At 34.2% G+C, this 17,023-nt stretch overlaps 1 protein-coding gene across 1 annotated transcript in view; it reads right to left on the minus strand.

The window, feature by feature from the left end:
- LOC145677128 (uncharacterized) overlaps nucleotides 1-9,271 on the minus strand; it is a gene marked incomplete at its 5' end in the record, with an annotated part of 85,087 nt that extends 75,816 nt beyond the window's left edge. Inside the window, 4 exons of the mRNA XM_081747773.1 lie at nucleotides 565-637; nucleotides 3,259-3,403; nucleotides 5,538-5,632; nucleotides 9,108-9,271. Of these exons, the coding sequence (XP_081603899.1) occupies nucleotides 565-637; nucleotides 3,259-3,403; nucleotides 5,538-5,632; nucleotides 9,108-9,271 (477 nt within the window). The remainder of the gene's footprint in view (nucleotides 1-564; nucleotides 638-3,258; nucleotides 3,404-5,537; nucleotides 5,633-9,107) is intronic.
- Nucleotides 9,272-17,023: the final 7,752 nt, after the last annotated feature.

The following is a 17,023-nucleotide window of genomic DNA, read 5'->3' on the forward strand; positions in this document are numbered from 1 at the left end:
CAATGAATGTGTAAGTAGAAGCATTTGGCTTCCAGTTACAAAGAAAATAACACATTACGCAACCAAATCGAATAAAAATCAGTGTATTGCAGGGTTTCATTTGTTGTTGGTACACTGGAACTTAACATATACAAAAATCAATTACAAGTTTTCACAACAAAACTTATACAGAATTTCTTTATCACAAGCGCAAATGTAACAACAAAATAACCTAGCCGAATACTGTTATGAAAAGATAATGAGGCATAATGCGAAGGTCAAAGAGGTTGAAACACACCGATTACTGGATTTATTGAAAATATCTCAAGTATCCTTATAGTCTTTTCCGTTAACAATAAAAATTGCCTTATTTTACTTTGAAAGACAATACGAAAATGTTAAGAACAAAAAATCAAAGTTTCAGTAAGGCAGATGAATCCAGGAAAAGAGAAGACAAAAATATACACACACATAATATGATATCAGGAGACGATGGTGGTGGGTCGAATGTCTCCTTAGATTAAATGATATTTGCCGAATATTGCATTAGTATTCATGTTTTTAAAAAAACTGAACGTAACTTACCTTCAGCGCATCCTCCAGAACTTCTCGACCAGCTTTGGGAAGTAAATCAGTACTCAACCAATACAGCAGGGATCTGAAAAAAGGATTGACGTTCTTTCAGACCTTTTATCTCAAGTTAACTTGATCTCTCTAAAGTCATCACTTAGATGAAACAGCTAAATGTATGACAAATGAATATACACGATAAACGGAATTGATCTGTTCCATGATTTTGATATCGAAAAGTTTTTAAAGCATTTCTAATTAAAATAAAAATTCTTCATTGAGCACAGATCAAGGTTTTCTCAACAAATCCTATTAATCTTTAAAAGTTACATTACCAAGTACATACACAGTGTGTCCCATCGTTCTGTCTTGTTGCAGTCCTCGTACATATTGCATGATTTGGTTGAGTTGAGTTGATTTTGAGTTTAACGTCCTGTTCAGCAGTGCACTATATGAGACGTGCACATACTGATTAACGTGGAATCCGAACCACATGTGCTCCCGCCGAGAATCGATCCCGGGTCTCCCAGGCCAAAGGCGCGTACACTAACTACTTAGCTACGAAGGAGTTCATTGCATAATTTGGAAAAGTGCCTCTTCTCCAATTATTCTAATGTTTTCGCTCTCTTGAAGGTAAATTTGAACGTTGGGAAAGGATCTTCTGAAAAACTACTACAATACAACCAACATTAAACCAAGTATAACATAATACCAATAGTCAAGCATAATACAAACCAAGTATAACCAAGGGAAAAAAAAGAAAGAAAGAAAAGCACCGAAACTGCAACCTACTTGTAAACTATTGTGACAGGTGACGGACCGTAATGTTTCCAATATGAACCGTTAACCAAGCGCTAGATGTTTACGTAGAGAAGCCAGGTTCCCAAACCACAAAAAAAAAAAAAAAAAAAAAAAAAAAAAAAAAAAAAAAAAATCGATTACATAAGTCCTGCATCAAGATGATACTTATGTTTTTTCACTCCATTAGTATCATTCAAAGATAATTTATTCCCATTGGACAGAAAATTACAAAGGAATTCTATTTTGAGGTTTTGAAGCGTCTGTTTTCATGAACTCAACGGGTTAGATCACAACATCCACATTAGGATACATGGTCTCTTTTGAGTGAGTGACAATGCACCAAGTCACTGGTCTTTGCTTGTCCAGAAGGGATTGTTCTGCTTGATCATCCCCTCTGCTTCTGATCCGTCTGCTCCTAACTACTTCCTTTTCCCGAAACTTAAAAGAACCTAGTTTGGCGCTTTTGCAGACATTCAAAGAGTTTCGACCGATTATCTCACTCCTATTCACGTCAACGATTTCTGCAAGTGATTTCGTAAGCCTTACGAGTGTTTCATTCGTATACTGAACCACGATGAATGTACTGTCAGTAATGCAAAGTTGTCCGACAAAATATAATAAACATAAAACTGACATGCCAGTATGTTTATAGGCAATGTCCATTATTAATGATGACATGCTGCCAGCGCTCCGGAAGTACGCTGACACATTGAAAAGAAACTACTCACAACCCCATCATCACTGGTACAGTGAATAGCAGCATACAGAGCATCATACTGTGCGTTGTCTTTCTCAGGATGTCGGCATGCACAGTAGACAGTGGTCGCCACTACTTATAAACATACTTCCCATTTCAGTTTTCTAGTATTTCCTGTTAATTATGTCTTAAAATAAATGCTTACGTAGATTTGACTCAGATAATCTAATGTATATATTCAAAAGCTTCATTGTGTATGCGGTTCCACTTCTCTCACCCTAATCCGGAAAATTATGGGACACAATGATATACATTCCAAACAACAAATTTTCGGCATTAACTGCTGCCTTTTATAAGCTGCATTCTAAAATACACATATAGCTAAAGCATGACACAGTATTTTCTCGTATAATACTCATTATCATTTCATTATGGAAAAAAAAAAAAAAAAAAGATACTGATTCTGTCATTGCTGTTATCTGGGGGGGAAAACTTTAATTATGACTTGAGTATTTTAAGTTAAAATGATTATATTCAACACACACTACAACAGTGTTACCTAGCTAGTCAACCGAAGATAGCATTTTCATCCAGACGACGTAATTCAGGAGTGTAACCACGGGGGGATAAACGGGGCCCTTCGCCCCAAATGATATCTGCCCTGCCCCAAATATATTCGTCTAGTATGTATTTTCTAACTTGTTTAATATTTACAGCAAATGAATACTTTTTATAATATGAAACAAAAATATCTTTAATCACATTTGACTAACTAATAATAATAATACTCGTAATAATAAGGAAAATATGTTTGCGTGTATATGGTAATTGATACTTTCATACTGTGAAAGTTGTGTGTGTGTGTGTGTGTGTTTGCTTTTAGTATGTAAAAAGCCCGGTCCTCCTGGCAAAGGGTGGTCCTAGAAAAACTAACTGCTACACAATTATTGTAATTAGTACATCAGTTCCCATTTCCTACTTTTGTTCTCTACCTCTTAATACATATGATTCTCCAATTCCTTTGCAATTCTGAGTGAATAGCAAAAAAGACGAAAACTTCATCAGAAAATAAACTCCAGACCACGGTTCATCAAACGTACTATATTTGAATTTGTGAACTTTTTCTTTTTCTTTTTTTTTTTGGGGGGGGAGGGGAGGGTTGACTATCTTATAATAACACCGTTACAATTAGGTATTAAATGCAATAATACCTATAGTCTTTCATGAAACTTGAATTCATCTGCCAAATGATCGGTTTTGTTGATAGACTAATACGCATCATTCGGGAATTTCTACGCCATTCAATGAATTCACCCTCAGCTTGTTCCTGTGCATTCCAGCCATTCTCTAATATCACTGTAACATAAATAATAATAATTAATGATAGACTGCTGCAAATCATAGATCTTCTGTACATAATAAAAACATCAATAGCCACAAAAAAATGTACGCATTCGATATATTTACTCTAAAACAACTCAAAAAGCTTAGCAATTCTTACCACTTACATTGATTTGTTCGTTATCTTTGGACTACAACAAGCATGTGAAGTATACCTAGTACAAAATTAATCTAATTGTCACTAGTGTACAAAAGGAGGGTTTCGGGGTTCTAGTCCTCTAGCAAGATGAACAAAAATAAACATTTACCATATTATGATATATAAACATTTGAAACTATATGAACTTTGGAGTTTGAAACTCCATCTTAACTTCTACGTACGCCACTGCTAAAGTCATTCAAATAATTCCAACAGCGGGAAAACATATCTTCTTCACTTATGAGCAATTTATTTTAGTAAAACTGAACAACCGAGTGTTTCTAATGGCTTACTGAAGCTTACGGAAAAGACTGTAGGTCTCATTCACAAGTGTATGACGTCACAAGATGATGAACGCCGTGGATGACCTTTCATTTCAAGAACTGAGGAAAATGTAGGAAAAACTGTAGCGAAATTGTTCGATGAGAAAACCGATTCAATATCTGAATGACAAACCGAAGTCGTATATATTTCCGAAGACATTCATGCAAAATTTTGCGAATGGATCTTCATTTGAAGAAAGTTTGTGTCAAGATGGTTAAGACTTCTGGTCCAGTCACTCATTTTTGAACCTTTAAATATCAATTTCACGCCATAAAATCATATAGTTCGAAAACAATCGGTTGCGTCCTCCATTCATCATATAATTTAAATTATTTATAACGTTAACTCCGACATCAGTTCGTCGACTGGATTTTTGTAGAAATTAATGCATTAAATGTTTCTTCAAGAACACTTCCTTTAGATGTTATGCACTATTCACTGCAAAAATGAACACACACTAAATGGAGTTGATTTAAAACTCATTATATTTTATATATTTGCCATTTACATAGCAACTAAATAACGGACGTCTTTATAGTTCGACGTTCCGATTAGTTATTATCTTAATTATAAAAAATAAACAAGTACATAGCAACTATACCATTTCCATAGTAACCAAAATCAATATTGATACCTTGTCATAGCGCCAAGTAAGTAACAAATGCCAACATAAAAATAACAAACGGAAACAAGTCAATATTAATCAGGACAAGTTACAATTCTTTTTCTCTCTTTTCTGGCTTCTGCAACACTTGTAATCACTTTTTGCCCTAAAAACTGAAATATATAGAATATCATCGTTGCATATTCTCTACTGGTATGAGTAATGTACACAAATTCAATATACTGAATATGTGACCAAATCTTCACTACTAATAAAATAATATATGTGTGTGTGTATCTGTCTGTCATCAGCTTTTCGCATAGAACGGAATGACCTAGAGCCATTACATATGGTGAATGGATAGGTCTTCACCAGATCCAATTGCCTACGACCTCTTTTTTCGAATTTCGGCAGGGGAGAAAATTACAGGGGGGGGAGGGGTCAAAATGTATGTATAAAAGAATATGATAAATACCCGGAACTCTGGTATTAGTGTTAAATTCACCATTTTCGGAGTCGCTGAGATGAATAGTAGCACTCCAGACGCCGTTTAACTTTAGCTCTCATCGTAACGGGAGGGGGATGGGGAGAATAACATGTCAAAAATGACGTGTATAAGTGTCAAATTCATACTTTTCAACGTCACTAAGCTGATTAGTGACACACTTATGATTTTTGAGCCTTTAGACAAGAAGAGATATGACACGCTGTCCGGGAGCTGACAGGGCAACGCGGAAGTTGTTGCTCTTCAGTATTTATTTCTTGCACTTATATTGATAGGGACAACGCTGAAGGCGTTGCAATTCATATTTATTTATTTATATATTACACTCACATAAACAAGGGGAACGCCAAAGACGTCACTCTTCACTGATTACACTCATACTGACAGGAGGCGTTGCTCTACCTTTTTTAAATTATTATTTTACTCATTTTTCTACCTTCATATATGTTATACTGCATAAACTTTATCCTCCCCGTGTGAAGAACGGGTAGTTCAGTTAGTGTTTAAATAAACTTACCACTAAGGACCTTATATGCATCTTTTGAAAGAAACTCCGCAATACAACTGAGCCGCGGCAATAAGTCCATAATACTGCTCCTCAAGTCATAACACCTAAAAATATATAAATAAAGATTAAATAAATAAATAAATAAATAATAATGAAAAACAATAGATGGAGTGAATAAGTGAAACAAGAGAACTGCCGGAAATCAAACATATTGAGTGGAATATTGTGTTCGTGCGCTAATCAACTACTGTGTTACGTAAAAATTCTTAGTAGATAAATTTACATGAGACATATAAAGAACATAAAAATCGAAATCCAAAGAGGTTTGATAGTCTCAAATTGGTCAATTTCACTTCAAGACTTAAATGTTTTATGTTATTATAATATCTTCGTAGTGCTATAGCAACAAAGGAGATTAGAACAAGAAAATCCTCCGCTCAAAAATATGGACCACAATTTTTCACCGATATACTATGCCAAGAAAGCGATTTTTTACGATTTGACACAAAAAATATTATCAAGCAAAAAGTTTATTGGCATAAGTTTTGTTCCTTTTGTACAGTTTAGAATTTACTTATTCTCAATACAACAATACAACAATAGATATCTCATTAAATGGTGAAATTGAAACGTTGAATGTTATAATTAACATTTTTAAAAAAAGTAAAAGAAAAAGAAAAGAAAAATATCTTTGTTGAACAATATGTAATTTGTTACTGTTTGTGTACCCGAACATGTAGCCATCACACTTAAAATGTACGGAAGAATCTGTCATATATGTTGTATGTACATGATTTTTCATATTTGTTTCTCGCTCTTCCCAGTGTCTCTTTCTCTAGAAAGATTTTGTTAAACACTCTGCATAACAAATTCATTGTAACTTACAAGAAAAATAACTGACACTTTCAAAGGTCTTCGATCTTAAAAGTAATAGGACTAACACCAGTCAATTAAACAAACACTTACAGTATTATCAGCACAAGTTATGAGACTACTAGTGAGTGTATACTAGTAATCTGAATCTTAAATATAGCACCCGAATATAATTAGATTGTTGCTTCGACTACAAAACCACAATTTTCATTTCCATTCAAGTAAAGAGCGGTACAAAATTTAACACTGAAATACCTACAGGTATTAAACACTACTCGATATGGAAATTTCAGATAAAACTATACCTGACTGTGGTTTGGGGGGTTGCGCAGAAGGCACGGAATCTGAGGACCCAATCAAGGACCAGAGAATTTAAGTAAAAATGTGTCTTGTCGTTCCTTCATTGTAAGCTAGTCTAGTGGGTAGTGTGTGTACCATTGGTGCACAAGGTCAAGGATTCGATTCCTGGTGGAAGTCTCGAATCCACTACACTGGTTCATATCCCACCTTAAACTGTAGATCTTGTTTTATATAACCTCTCTACTAATAAAGGATGTAAATATACACCAATCAATCCTCCCCATTAGATATTATCATGTGATTTAGTAATGAACTCACTGTAACTTGTATGAAAACCAATAAATACTTCTACAAATCTTTGATCACATACTATTATGCTTAAGTTATGTTTACATCAGAAGTTTAATGTTAGATATATTTTTAATATTACATACGCAATAAGGTTACATTTGTATATCATTAATTTGTTTTACGTTCAAGTATACAGAAAATGTTATGTTTATCTATTTCATAAATAATAGTAAATGAAACAACCAAAACTAATACATAATACTAACAGCAAATAGTAATAATACTAGCAAATAAACAAACTATAAATAATACAAATATGCTAAAATATGCATGCTATTATTTAGAGATCAAAATAATCCTTTTGATGCTTTTAGTGTTAATGTCAAGTTCGAATTTAGTTGCATATTGGGGTCAATAAGTCACGGAAAAGCCAATTAGAGTTGTTTTTTTTTTTTTTTTTTTAAATATATGTATACGCATTAAATTATTTTTGCAAAATACCCAAGTGTGTATGTTTTCGTGCACTTTCCATGCACGTAGTGACCACGAACTGAAGTAAATGTTCAAATGAAATCATACCTTATTCTTCCAATACTAATTGTTTAAACTATTCTCCATCTGAAAGTAAGGGTTTCATGAACCGTTGTTAATACTGCGTACAACACTCTTAGTCCTCTAGTTGTAATTTTTGCACAGCCTTGTTGAACAAGCAGGGGTAGTTTCTTCCTGATAATGTGTGTACAAACATATCGTTTTACTGGGAAAATCTGTATGGATTGCTTACGACTAAGAGTCACTGCGAGGCCTATATATCTGTTACTTTCCTAACAAGTGTCACTGTAGCAGGGATGTTCATTACTTTCGGACTAAGAATCACTGCGGCTTAAGATATCCGTTATTTTCGAAATAATAGCCACTGCGAACTGGATATCCGTTACTTTCAAAGCAAGTGACTACGGCATGAATATTCGTTGCTTTTAGACTCAGTTACTACGGCATGGATTCCGTTCCTTTTGAAATAGGAGTTACCGCGATCAGTATTCCATTACTTTCGAATTAATCCACTTCGGAATGGATGTCCGTTACTTTCACACTAAGTGTCACTGCGGCCTGGATGTTTGTTAGACCTACGTGATACTGCGACTGGATGTCTGTTAGGCCTAAGTGATACTGCGACTGGATGTCTTGTTACTTTCAGACTAGGTGTCATCCCGGCTGGATGTCTATTACTTTCAGAATAAGAATCATTGCGACCTAGATGTCCGTTATTTCTGGACCAAGAATCACTACGGCCTGAATTCAGATACTTTTGAACCAAGAATTACCGCAGAAAGTATTTCATTACTTTCGAACTAACTGTCACTGCGGACTGGATGTCCGTTACTTTCGAACTAAGTCATTGTGGAATAGATGTCCGTTACTTTTAAACTAAGGGACTGAGCTTCGATGTTTATTGCTTTCAGACTAAGAGTCACTACAATCTGGATTCCATTATTTTTGAAGTAAGAGTTACAGAGACCAACATTCCGTTGCTTTCGGATTTAGAATCAATGCGGCCTTTATATCCATTATTCTCTCTTCTGCCACCACTGGTGTCGGACGACTTTTTTTAAATCAATCAATGTCGATAAATCGATTACATTTACTACAGCTTCTTTTTACTTTCTCCTGAAGCGTTTATACTTGCATGTATATGACGCACACGCCTTCCGAAGTTTCTATATAAAAGTTTTCCTTATTTTTCCGTAATTGCGATTATTTACAAAATACCTAGTTCTGAAGAATAATTACTCTTGTTTCAATGTGAAGGTCATGCTACCATCAACTAGTAGACAGAAAAACACAACATACAAAATCATCACTACTTAGTGTTCACCACTGGCTTGTGTAACTTATTGAACTTGTTGTAGTATATAGTATTGATTAAGTCAATTGCAATTGGAGTTACCTGTTACCGACAAATAGAATTATAATTAAGTAAGATGATTGTTAAAATAAATTATTTTTTTCTTATGCTTTATTCCTGACGAAGTTCGAACGAAGAATCTCTACAGGAATATTTGAATCTTACTAAACGGCTTTTGAATTCACTTAACATGAAAACTATGCTACTACCTTCTACTGGCTTTGCTTTCGTGGATCTGCAGTGAGTCACAAATGACAATAGCCGATTGTGTCATCATCTTCGCATCCATTAATAGATAATACATCTCCTGAGCCAGTGGTTGAATTTTCTGCCTCAACTCATAGAGGGAAACTGGAGTGAACAGGATTTCAAACTGAAAAAGAAAGAAAGAGCATTAACACAACAATATAATACAGCGATTTCCAATTGTTATACTGCAAAGGACCACTGGTAGTGAGAATTTGATAGTGGCAGGAATTACACATCTCGTCAAAGTGTATACATTTATGAAATGATGAGTGTTGTTACTATTAAATACTATCATTAAATTCACGATAAAAATAATAATATATATGTTGTTCTGTACATATTACTTTTTTTTTTTAATACAGCACTTATTCAAATTTGACATTGTTGTACTGAGTATTGTGCAGTGGAATACCTTATATTTGTAAGTTCTTAATTATTCCTTTGGATGATGATAGTATTTTTTTTCTCCACTTATCGTTCAACACCTATACACTTCACACTATTGTAAGCCGATTACAACTTCAATCGTAGAAGCTATTTTTCTTTCGAAGTAATGTGACGAAAATTTAAATTGCATATGTTTTTCAGAACTCCTTATAAAAAAAAAAAAAAAAAAAATCTAAACCAAAACAGTCTAAACAAAAATTAGCACAATATCATAATCACGCTGAAGTTTAATGAAAAGCACAAGCCATCAAAATAATATTTAAAAACCTATAATTCTTACTTCAGGGGGGAAAATAGTTAAGTACAACACTGATAACAAGAAGAAACACAAACTGGCTCATTTGGCAGGACTTTTTTGTTTCAACGTTCCATGATTATGCTCCGAAGGTAAAAGAGACAGTAATGATGATAATGAATGAAATAAAGAAAGTGAAAGGTAAACGAAGAACATCAAGAAAACCAACGCAAAGTCCACTTGGCCTGAGCTGGGATCAAACTAGGACCCTAGCACTACAGGTGAGCGCTCTACCACTAAGCCATCGCGGCCCCCTAGTAAGACAATAATAAGACGCGACACAATAGGAAGTCGTAATTTAAGAATTATTCGTTTAGATGATTACGTATTCCTTTAAACACCTAGAAACTCCCCTCAAAAAGAAATCTCCCTCACTTTTACACCAGACAAAAGAAAACACTCTTCAAGTATCGAAAGTTTTCGGCAAATTGAAACAAACAGTCGTAACTTCAATTTAAGTTCCTGGAATTTATTCAAAAATTTACAGCATTTGTTTAAGGAGATAGGTTTATCAAACATTCTTTTATATATTTATTCTGTCTGTCCGTGTATCCGTCAGGAAGACAAAATCTCAATAACTATTTAAGATGGATCACTAGGTGTTCTCGGTGCTATGCTAAAAGCTGCTTGAATAATGAGGTGTTGCCACATAGTGTCGAGTGTTTACGGATGCCAGATAATAATGGAGGTAATACTTAAATTCTGCTTGGATATTTAATTGAGACATTAGTTTTCGACCCTTACCGCAATTCACAGCTAAGTTTAGTTTCTTGAATTGCAACGCTAGAATCCAGGAATTTTCTTACTGTGACTATCACAGTAAACGTACAGATTTGGCAACAACGCATTATGGCGCTCTGCGCAAGTTTCTTATCAAAATCTATTTCCTTACATGTAAATTAATATTTAAATAAAATGTGAAACATAACACGAAAAACGATCAAACAATATATCTATTTCGTAATAAGATCGTTACTTTAAAATGCTTTACACATACAAATAAACATTTCATAAAACTGAGCACTTCTAGTAAGATCTAACAGCAAGTGCCATCTGGTATGCTCATTGTAAAACGAATCAAATATTTTCTTTTATATGTTACGTTTTACGATATCAGAAGACACAACCAAATAAATCAGTGTCTTGTGTTGTAGCTGAAACATAACTCTATCTCATAATACAATATTTATAATATGTAATGTTTCATTGCACATTAGTTAAGGGAATGAGCTAAAAATACGTACTGACTTCCGGGTGGTGATCCACCTTAATGGATTATCATCAATTTTTGCTAGGATTTAGAAAGTCAAAAGTTAGAAATTAAGTTCGTTGGCGGAGGTGATTCATAAAGCTGATTCCATGATATGGACAATAAAAAAAAAAAAAGTTCTCCATATATTCTTTAGGAGTAATTATGGATATTATCCTTGCTTGACAGACTACCCGCAGTACTACTGAGACTAGTGGGTTAGTATAATACACAGGATGGAAAATACTAATCTATCTGTGGAATACAACGCTAAAATGAAGCTAAAGGACTTTCTACTTGGCAATAAAGAATAAACTATTTTATGTCTTCGAATATTCATTTATCTTATACTACCTTTCAATTAATTTGACATAAAATACAACAGTGTGTCTACTAAAATTCCAAAATGAAATTTCGTGACTTTTTCGTGACCTTTTCTTTGCCAAATCACAAAATTTCCTAACATTTTCAAGAGCGAATTTGGGTGCGAATTAGACCGAATTTTTATCCATGCGATAGAAACGTACTTTGCTTGCGATTTGGTAGCGTCTAAAGCCGACCAGAGACATTTTTGGTGGTGAATTTTGACGTTTCATAGAACAAAATTTTCCAATCTGTACTTACATTTTGTACAGTTAAAAAAAATCGTGACCCAAAAGCTAAATTTCGTGACTTTCATGACCTTTTCTGATTTCGTGACATTCGTGACCGATAGACACCCTGTACAATAGGGTGGAACGAAAAAAACAAGTTTTGATTTTTAATTTGTAATAGCACGGAAAAGTTGCCTTTTGGTGTAGATAAGATAAAAATGAAATATGAAAAATATTGGAGCACGTCTTGAGGTGCCGCAAGGACGATAAAGTTTCATAAAATTGCAATTTTTGCTACATTTTAATTTTTTTTTAAAAAGAAGTTGTCATATTTTTTTTTATTTCAAATACTGTTAAATAAGCAACTTTATGTCACAAAGACACACACATATATATTTTGTTTTTTTGGATTAAGTCTTGAGGTGCCGCAAGACCAATAAAATTTTGTAAAAACACACTTTAGGAGCTAAATTTAGTGACATTTTGCCAATAGGAGTTGGCAACAGTGTTTCCGTATGGTGAAAAACTCAGATTAGGCGTCAGTAGCTTTGCCGAGTTCAGTTAAATTGGCGTCTATTGTGTAACAGAACAACGTAATATTTGTTAGTTTATGTGCTACTTTATTGTTGTGAGTTAAAATGGCTTAGTCTAAACAAGTGAATACAGGACCACTGTCGGAATGTCCTATTTTTTGAAGATTTAGTGATTTGTGTGAAGTTGTACTGCCTACTTACGAAGATGTAATAAAGTGCTATAGTACGGCCGCTATGTCTCTGGCTCTGACAGTTCTGCACGTGGAAAAACAATGTTGCCAATTTGTCCTTTATACACTATTTTCTTTGACTTCGGTTCTGAAGAACTAGCCATTGTCACCAAATAATAACAACACTTCTTAACAGCACACCCAAGTACACACACAAAGACAAGAAAAAAAGTTGCAGTAACCAAACACGATCTCAAAGCACTTTTCACTGAACTATGCACAAACAAAAGGAAGAATACGGAGCGGCAACAACGTCTGGTTTCCATGCCAGCGCGGTGACAGCTCGGTCACTCATTGGGCCTTATGAGGGTGTGGCAATATAGTATCAACCCTCGCTTTCTTTTTCGCATAGCTGTCAGAGCCAGAGATACAGCGGCCGTAGTATACTGTTTTATTAGACATAACTTCAAAGTTGCATCAGAGAAGTATCCTACTGTAAATGAAATATGTGAGACTTTAGTTCCTAAAATAGAACAAATATGGTCAAGAGCTTCTATTCCCACTGTTTCCCATTGTTCCCACTTAGAATTTCACAATTGATAAAAGTTAGTCATGCTAAATATAGGAATTTATTAAGGTCTAAAAGTAGAAAAGGGTCAGATAAGTTTGACTCGAACCTCGCAAAATTTAGAGAAGCTAAACGTTTATTTGATATTGCTGCCTGCAAGTGTCAAAACTTTGATACTTGTAGTTCTATAGAAGAAATAAAAGCCGCGTTTTAGAACAAGACTTTCATAAAGATCAACGCTGTACCAGGAAAATGGTTATGAGTAATGTCGATAGAGCTATCGCAAGCGCTTTGAAGAAGAAAGAAGCAAGAAAAAGTAAAGAAATACAGAAAACAGTTAAGTTTAATTAAGAACGGAGACAAAGTAGTAGTGTAACAGAAACTGTTACTGACAACATTGACAGCACTGAAGACCAAATAGACCTGACTTTTGAAGAGCAGCTACCGCCCTTTTAAACTTAAAAAATATAAAAACATAAGCACTCAAATTCGTATGAAATTGCCACCTGTAGCTTCCATTTGTGACCGTACCGAAATATCAGATAGAGCTGCTGCAGCTATAACTAGTGCTGCTTTACAGGACTTGGGTTTAATCACAGGGAAAGACAAAACCAAAGTAATAGACAGGATGAAAATTAGACGAGCAAGATTAAAAAAATCAAAGAAATGTCATCAATGATAGTCTTTATCAGATAGTTGAAAATGAGGATTGTTTTTTGATGAAAGAAAAGACAAATCAATTGTTCAAGGAAAGAAAGGAACTAAGTTATACAAAAACGTATTTCAGAAGAGCACGTTTCACTAACAGAGGAACCAAGCTCAAAGTTTTAGGTCACGTAACACCTAAATCTGGCACTGGAAAGGACATAGACGACAGTATACTGGAGTTTTCTGAGGATAGAGAACACAACGAACAACTTTTGAACTGTACCGTTATTAGGTGTGATGGAACCGTTGTAAATACTGAACATAGTAACGATGTGATTTCTTCGATGGAAAATAAAATAGTAACATCTTTATAATGGTTTGTTTCTTCCACGGAAATGAGCTGCATTTGCGATATCTTTTCTATCATTTAGATGGTAAAACGAAGGGAAGGGACCCAATGAATTTAAAGGCGAAATAGGTCATCAGCTGCAAAACTGTACTAATCTTGCTGTGGTTACTTTCTTGCCAATTAAAAATAACCTTCCTCTTTTGGAGAACATAAATGATTTCAAGTACGGATCGAAAGTATTTGTTGGATATGTGTATCGCTGTATCAAGTGGAAATTGTTCGCTAGATTTATGTTTAAGAATCCCTGGGAAATTTGTTCACTCCAGGTGGCTTACATTAACAAACCGTATACTTAGATTGTATGTGGCAACTGAGAACCTCAAGACTCTAGTTGAATACATTGTAAAAGTATATGCACCTATATGGTTTAACATTAAGTACATGAAGGTTTCAACTTATAGTTCCAAACATCTATTTAAGCTTATCTCATATTCACGCTATCTCTCTGATGATTTCAAGAACGTTCTAGATCCAGTTATTCAAAGAAATGGGTACTTTGCTGCTGCAGAAAATCTCCTTTTGTCCATGCTATGTGATGAGTGCAAAAATGTAAGAGAACTAGGTTTACGACGTTTCAAAAGCAAGAACAGAAAATAGAGGCGGATTCAGGAAGTTTAAAGTTCCACAGATAAACTTTGACGCAAAGGTTTTATCGACATGATATCAAGGACTGAAAATGACGTAACTGAACCCCCCTTGGTAAAACATGTTCCCAGTACTTCTCTCAAAGACTTTATACGGAAGACATCTGAAGCTCAACCAAATAGTCAAGTGGACCTGCTTATCGACTTTCCCCGACCTGAGAACATGCCAAAATTTGATTTTTAAAAGAAGTTTAATGTGTCAATGAAGTAGAAACAAACATTTTGCAGCTGTAACATTTGTAATCATTGTGGGTATTTTAAACGATAAAAAATGAACTTTCATTGTCTTTAAAAGTGTATTATGATATTTTGTTACGTGTATTCTAATAAAAATATATGTAATTGATTCCACGAGCACTTATTTCAACCTCATTTACTACTATTTGTTACAGTAAAAATAGTTCCCAAAAACTTCAAAATCAGCAAAAATACAAACCTTTTCACAATAATGTTTTTAAATTATATTTTGTAATTAATATTTTTTTCTAATTTTAATAATTATATATGAATTTACAACTATCTTTTGTAGCATTATATGTATGAGAAAACCATAAAAAATAATTTACCAAAGTTTATAATTTTTCAATTTTTAATTTTTTTTACAAACTTCAAGCTCTTTGCGGCACCTCAAGATGTTGCAGTATAACAACCAAATTTTTTCTTCTTCTTTTTGAACCTAAAAGGCAACTTTTCCGCACTATTACAAAACTTAAAAAAATAAAAATTAAAAAAAGGCCATTTTCGTTCCACCCTACTGTACAATATTTAAGCCTCGACTTGATAAAATTTATCTTGTTAAGGAATGTTACCAAAAATCAAACCAAACACCTTTATGTGGTGTACACTGGGGTACTGCTATTTACCTTGGTTCTTTCAATTTTTTTATGTTCACAATGCATTTCAGTCTCCGCTACTACGTTAACGAAATTTTGAATTTTCCACCATATACACTTTGTAGACCAGCGAATGTAAAGCAATTTAAGATTTATGAAAAGAGAAAGAAAAAAATACTTGGGATGCAGCACGAAATGCCACGGCAAGCGGGAGATCATCCACAAAAGGGAAGCCACTTGTACGAAGGCAGGTGCTAGATCAAGTACGTACCATGGGATGAACAGTGCTTAGCTTGAGTTTATCAGTTGCTTGTATGTTCGCTGATTTGTTGCTCTTGTAGTCTATCCCACTGAAATGTTTTACGCTGCATCGCCAAGCAAGCTGTTCTCTTGTTTCTAATTAAAAGTGAGCAATGTTTTACTTGTTCAAAAATGGACAAAAAGAAGGGAAGAATGTGTTTTTACGATGTATGTATGTATGTATTATGTACACAATACAGTATGCAGTTTATTTTTTTTTTTTTTTTACTGCATACTGAAATGTAATTTGACACCACTGAATACTCTCCGAGAATCTTTTTCTAATGACCAATTAATTATATTAAATACAACATACTAGTTTATATATCAATAACGAGCTTTTCTTACACGGAACCCTAGGTATCTATCAGAGCCCGATTTTCACGAAATTTTGTATATAGAGAGAGTACCTCGGGAAACTCGCACAGCCAAAATTGTAGCTGCAGAGTCCAAGATGTTGGGACACTAGGGCCCGAGAAAAATCAAAAGTGGAACGCCAGTACATTAAGGACATGGTGAGAAAATGCACGTTTTTCTTTAATCATTGCAGCGACACGAAATGAGCATACATGGATACGAGATGGTCAATATGATCTGTTAAAAGTTATAAAAAGAATATCCGCCATCTTGAAAGAAGCCATGCTGAAACAGGTGTGATTGGTGTAAATGAGAAGAGGGTCATCCGATGCATTAATTTTAACGTAAATAGTCACAAAAACCAGTTGGTGAAGTCTGTTGTGGGATTACATTATTCCTGTGCTTCTGGTTTAGGTACTACCATGAGCAAAATAAATGACGCGTCTCTTTATTTTGAAGTTTTTTGAAAATATCTCCGTTTTCTTTATATGTTCGAAATTTCGGAAGGTTTCCCCAGCAGGACAGGTTAATAACAAACCCGTTTTTAATATTTGTGTTAGATATTAGCTTAAAATAAAGAAATTAGAAGCAAAAAACATTAATTCGACAGAAATCTCGAGAATTACCAACTCTGCTAAAGTGGGAAATTTTCAAGAACACGAGGGAATTCTGCATTTCAACACGAAGCAGCGACATCTATGTCATTGAGAGAAATGTGGATTAAATCTACAAACTAAACTTTTAACGAATATTTCTAGTATGTCTTATTATATGCATTATCTGCAAACTCCAAATATATGAATATATGCTAAGTATTAACATAAAGATAG

This window comes from Thermobia domestica, unplaced genomic scaffold (genome assembly GCF_964235325.1).
Source record: "Thermobia domestica unplaced genomic scaffold, izTheDome1.hap1.1 HAP1_SCAFFOLD_638, whole genome shotgun sequence".
In the NCBI taxonomy this organism is placed as follows: domain Eukaryota; kingdom Metazoa; phylum Arthropoda; class Insecta; order Zygentoma; family Lepismatidae; genus Thermobia; species Thermobia domestica.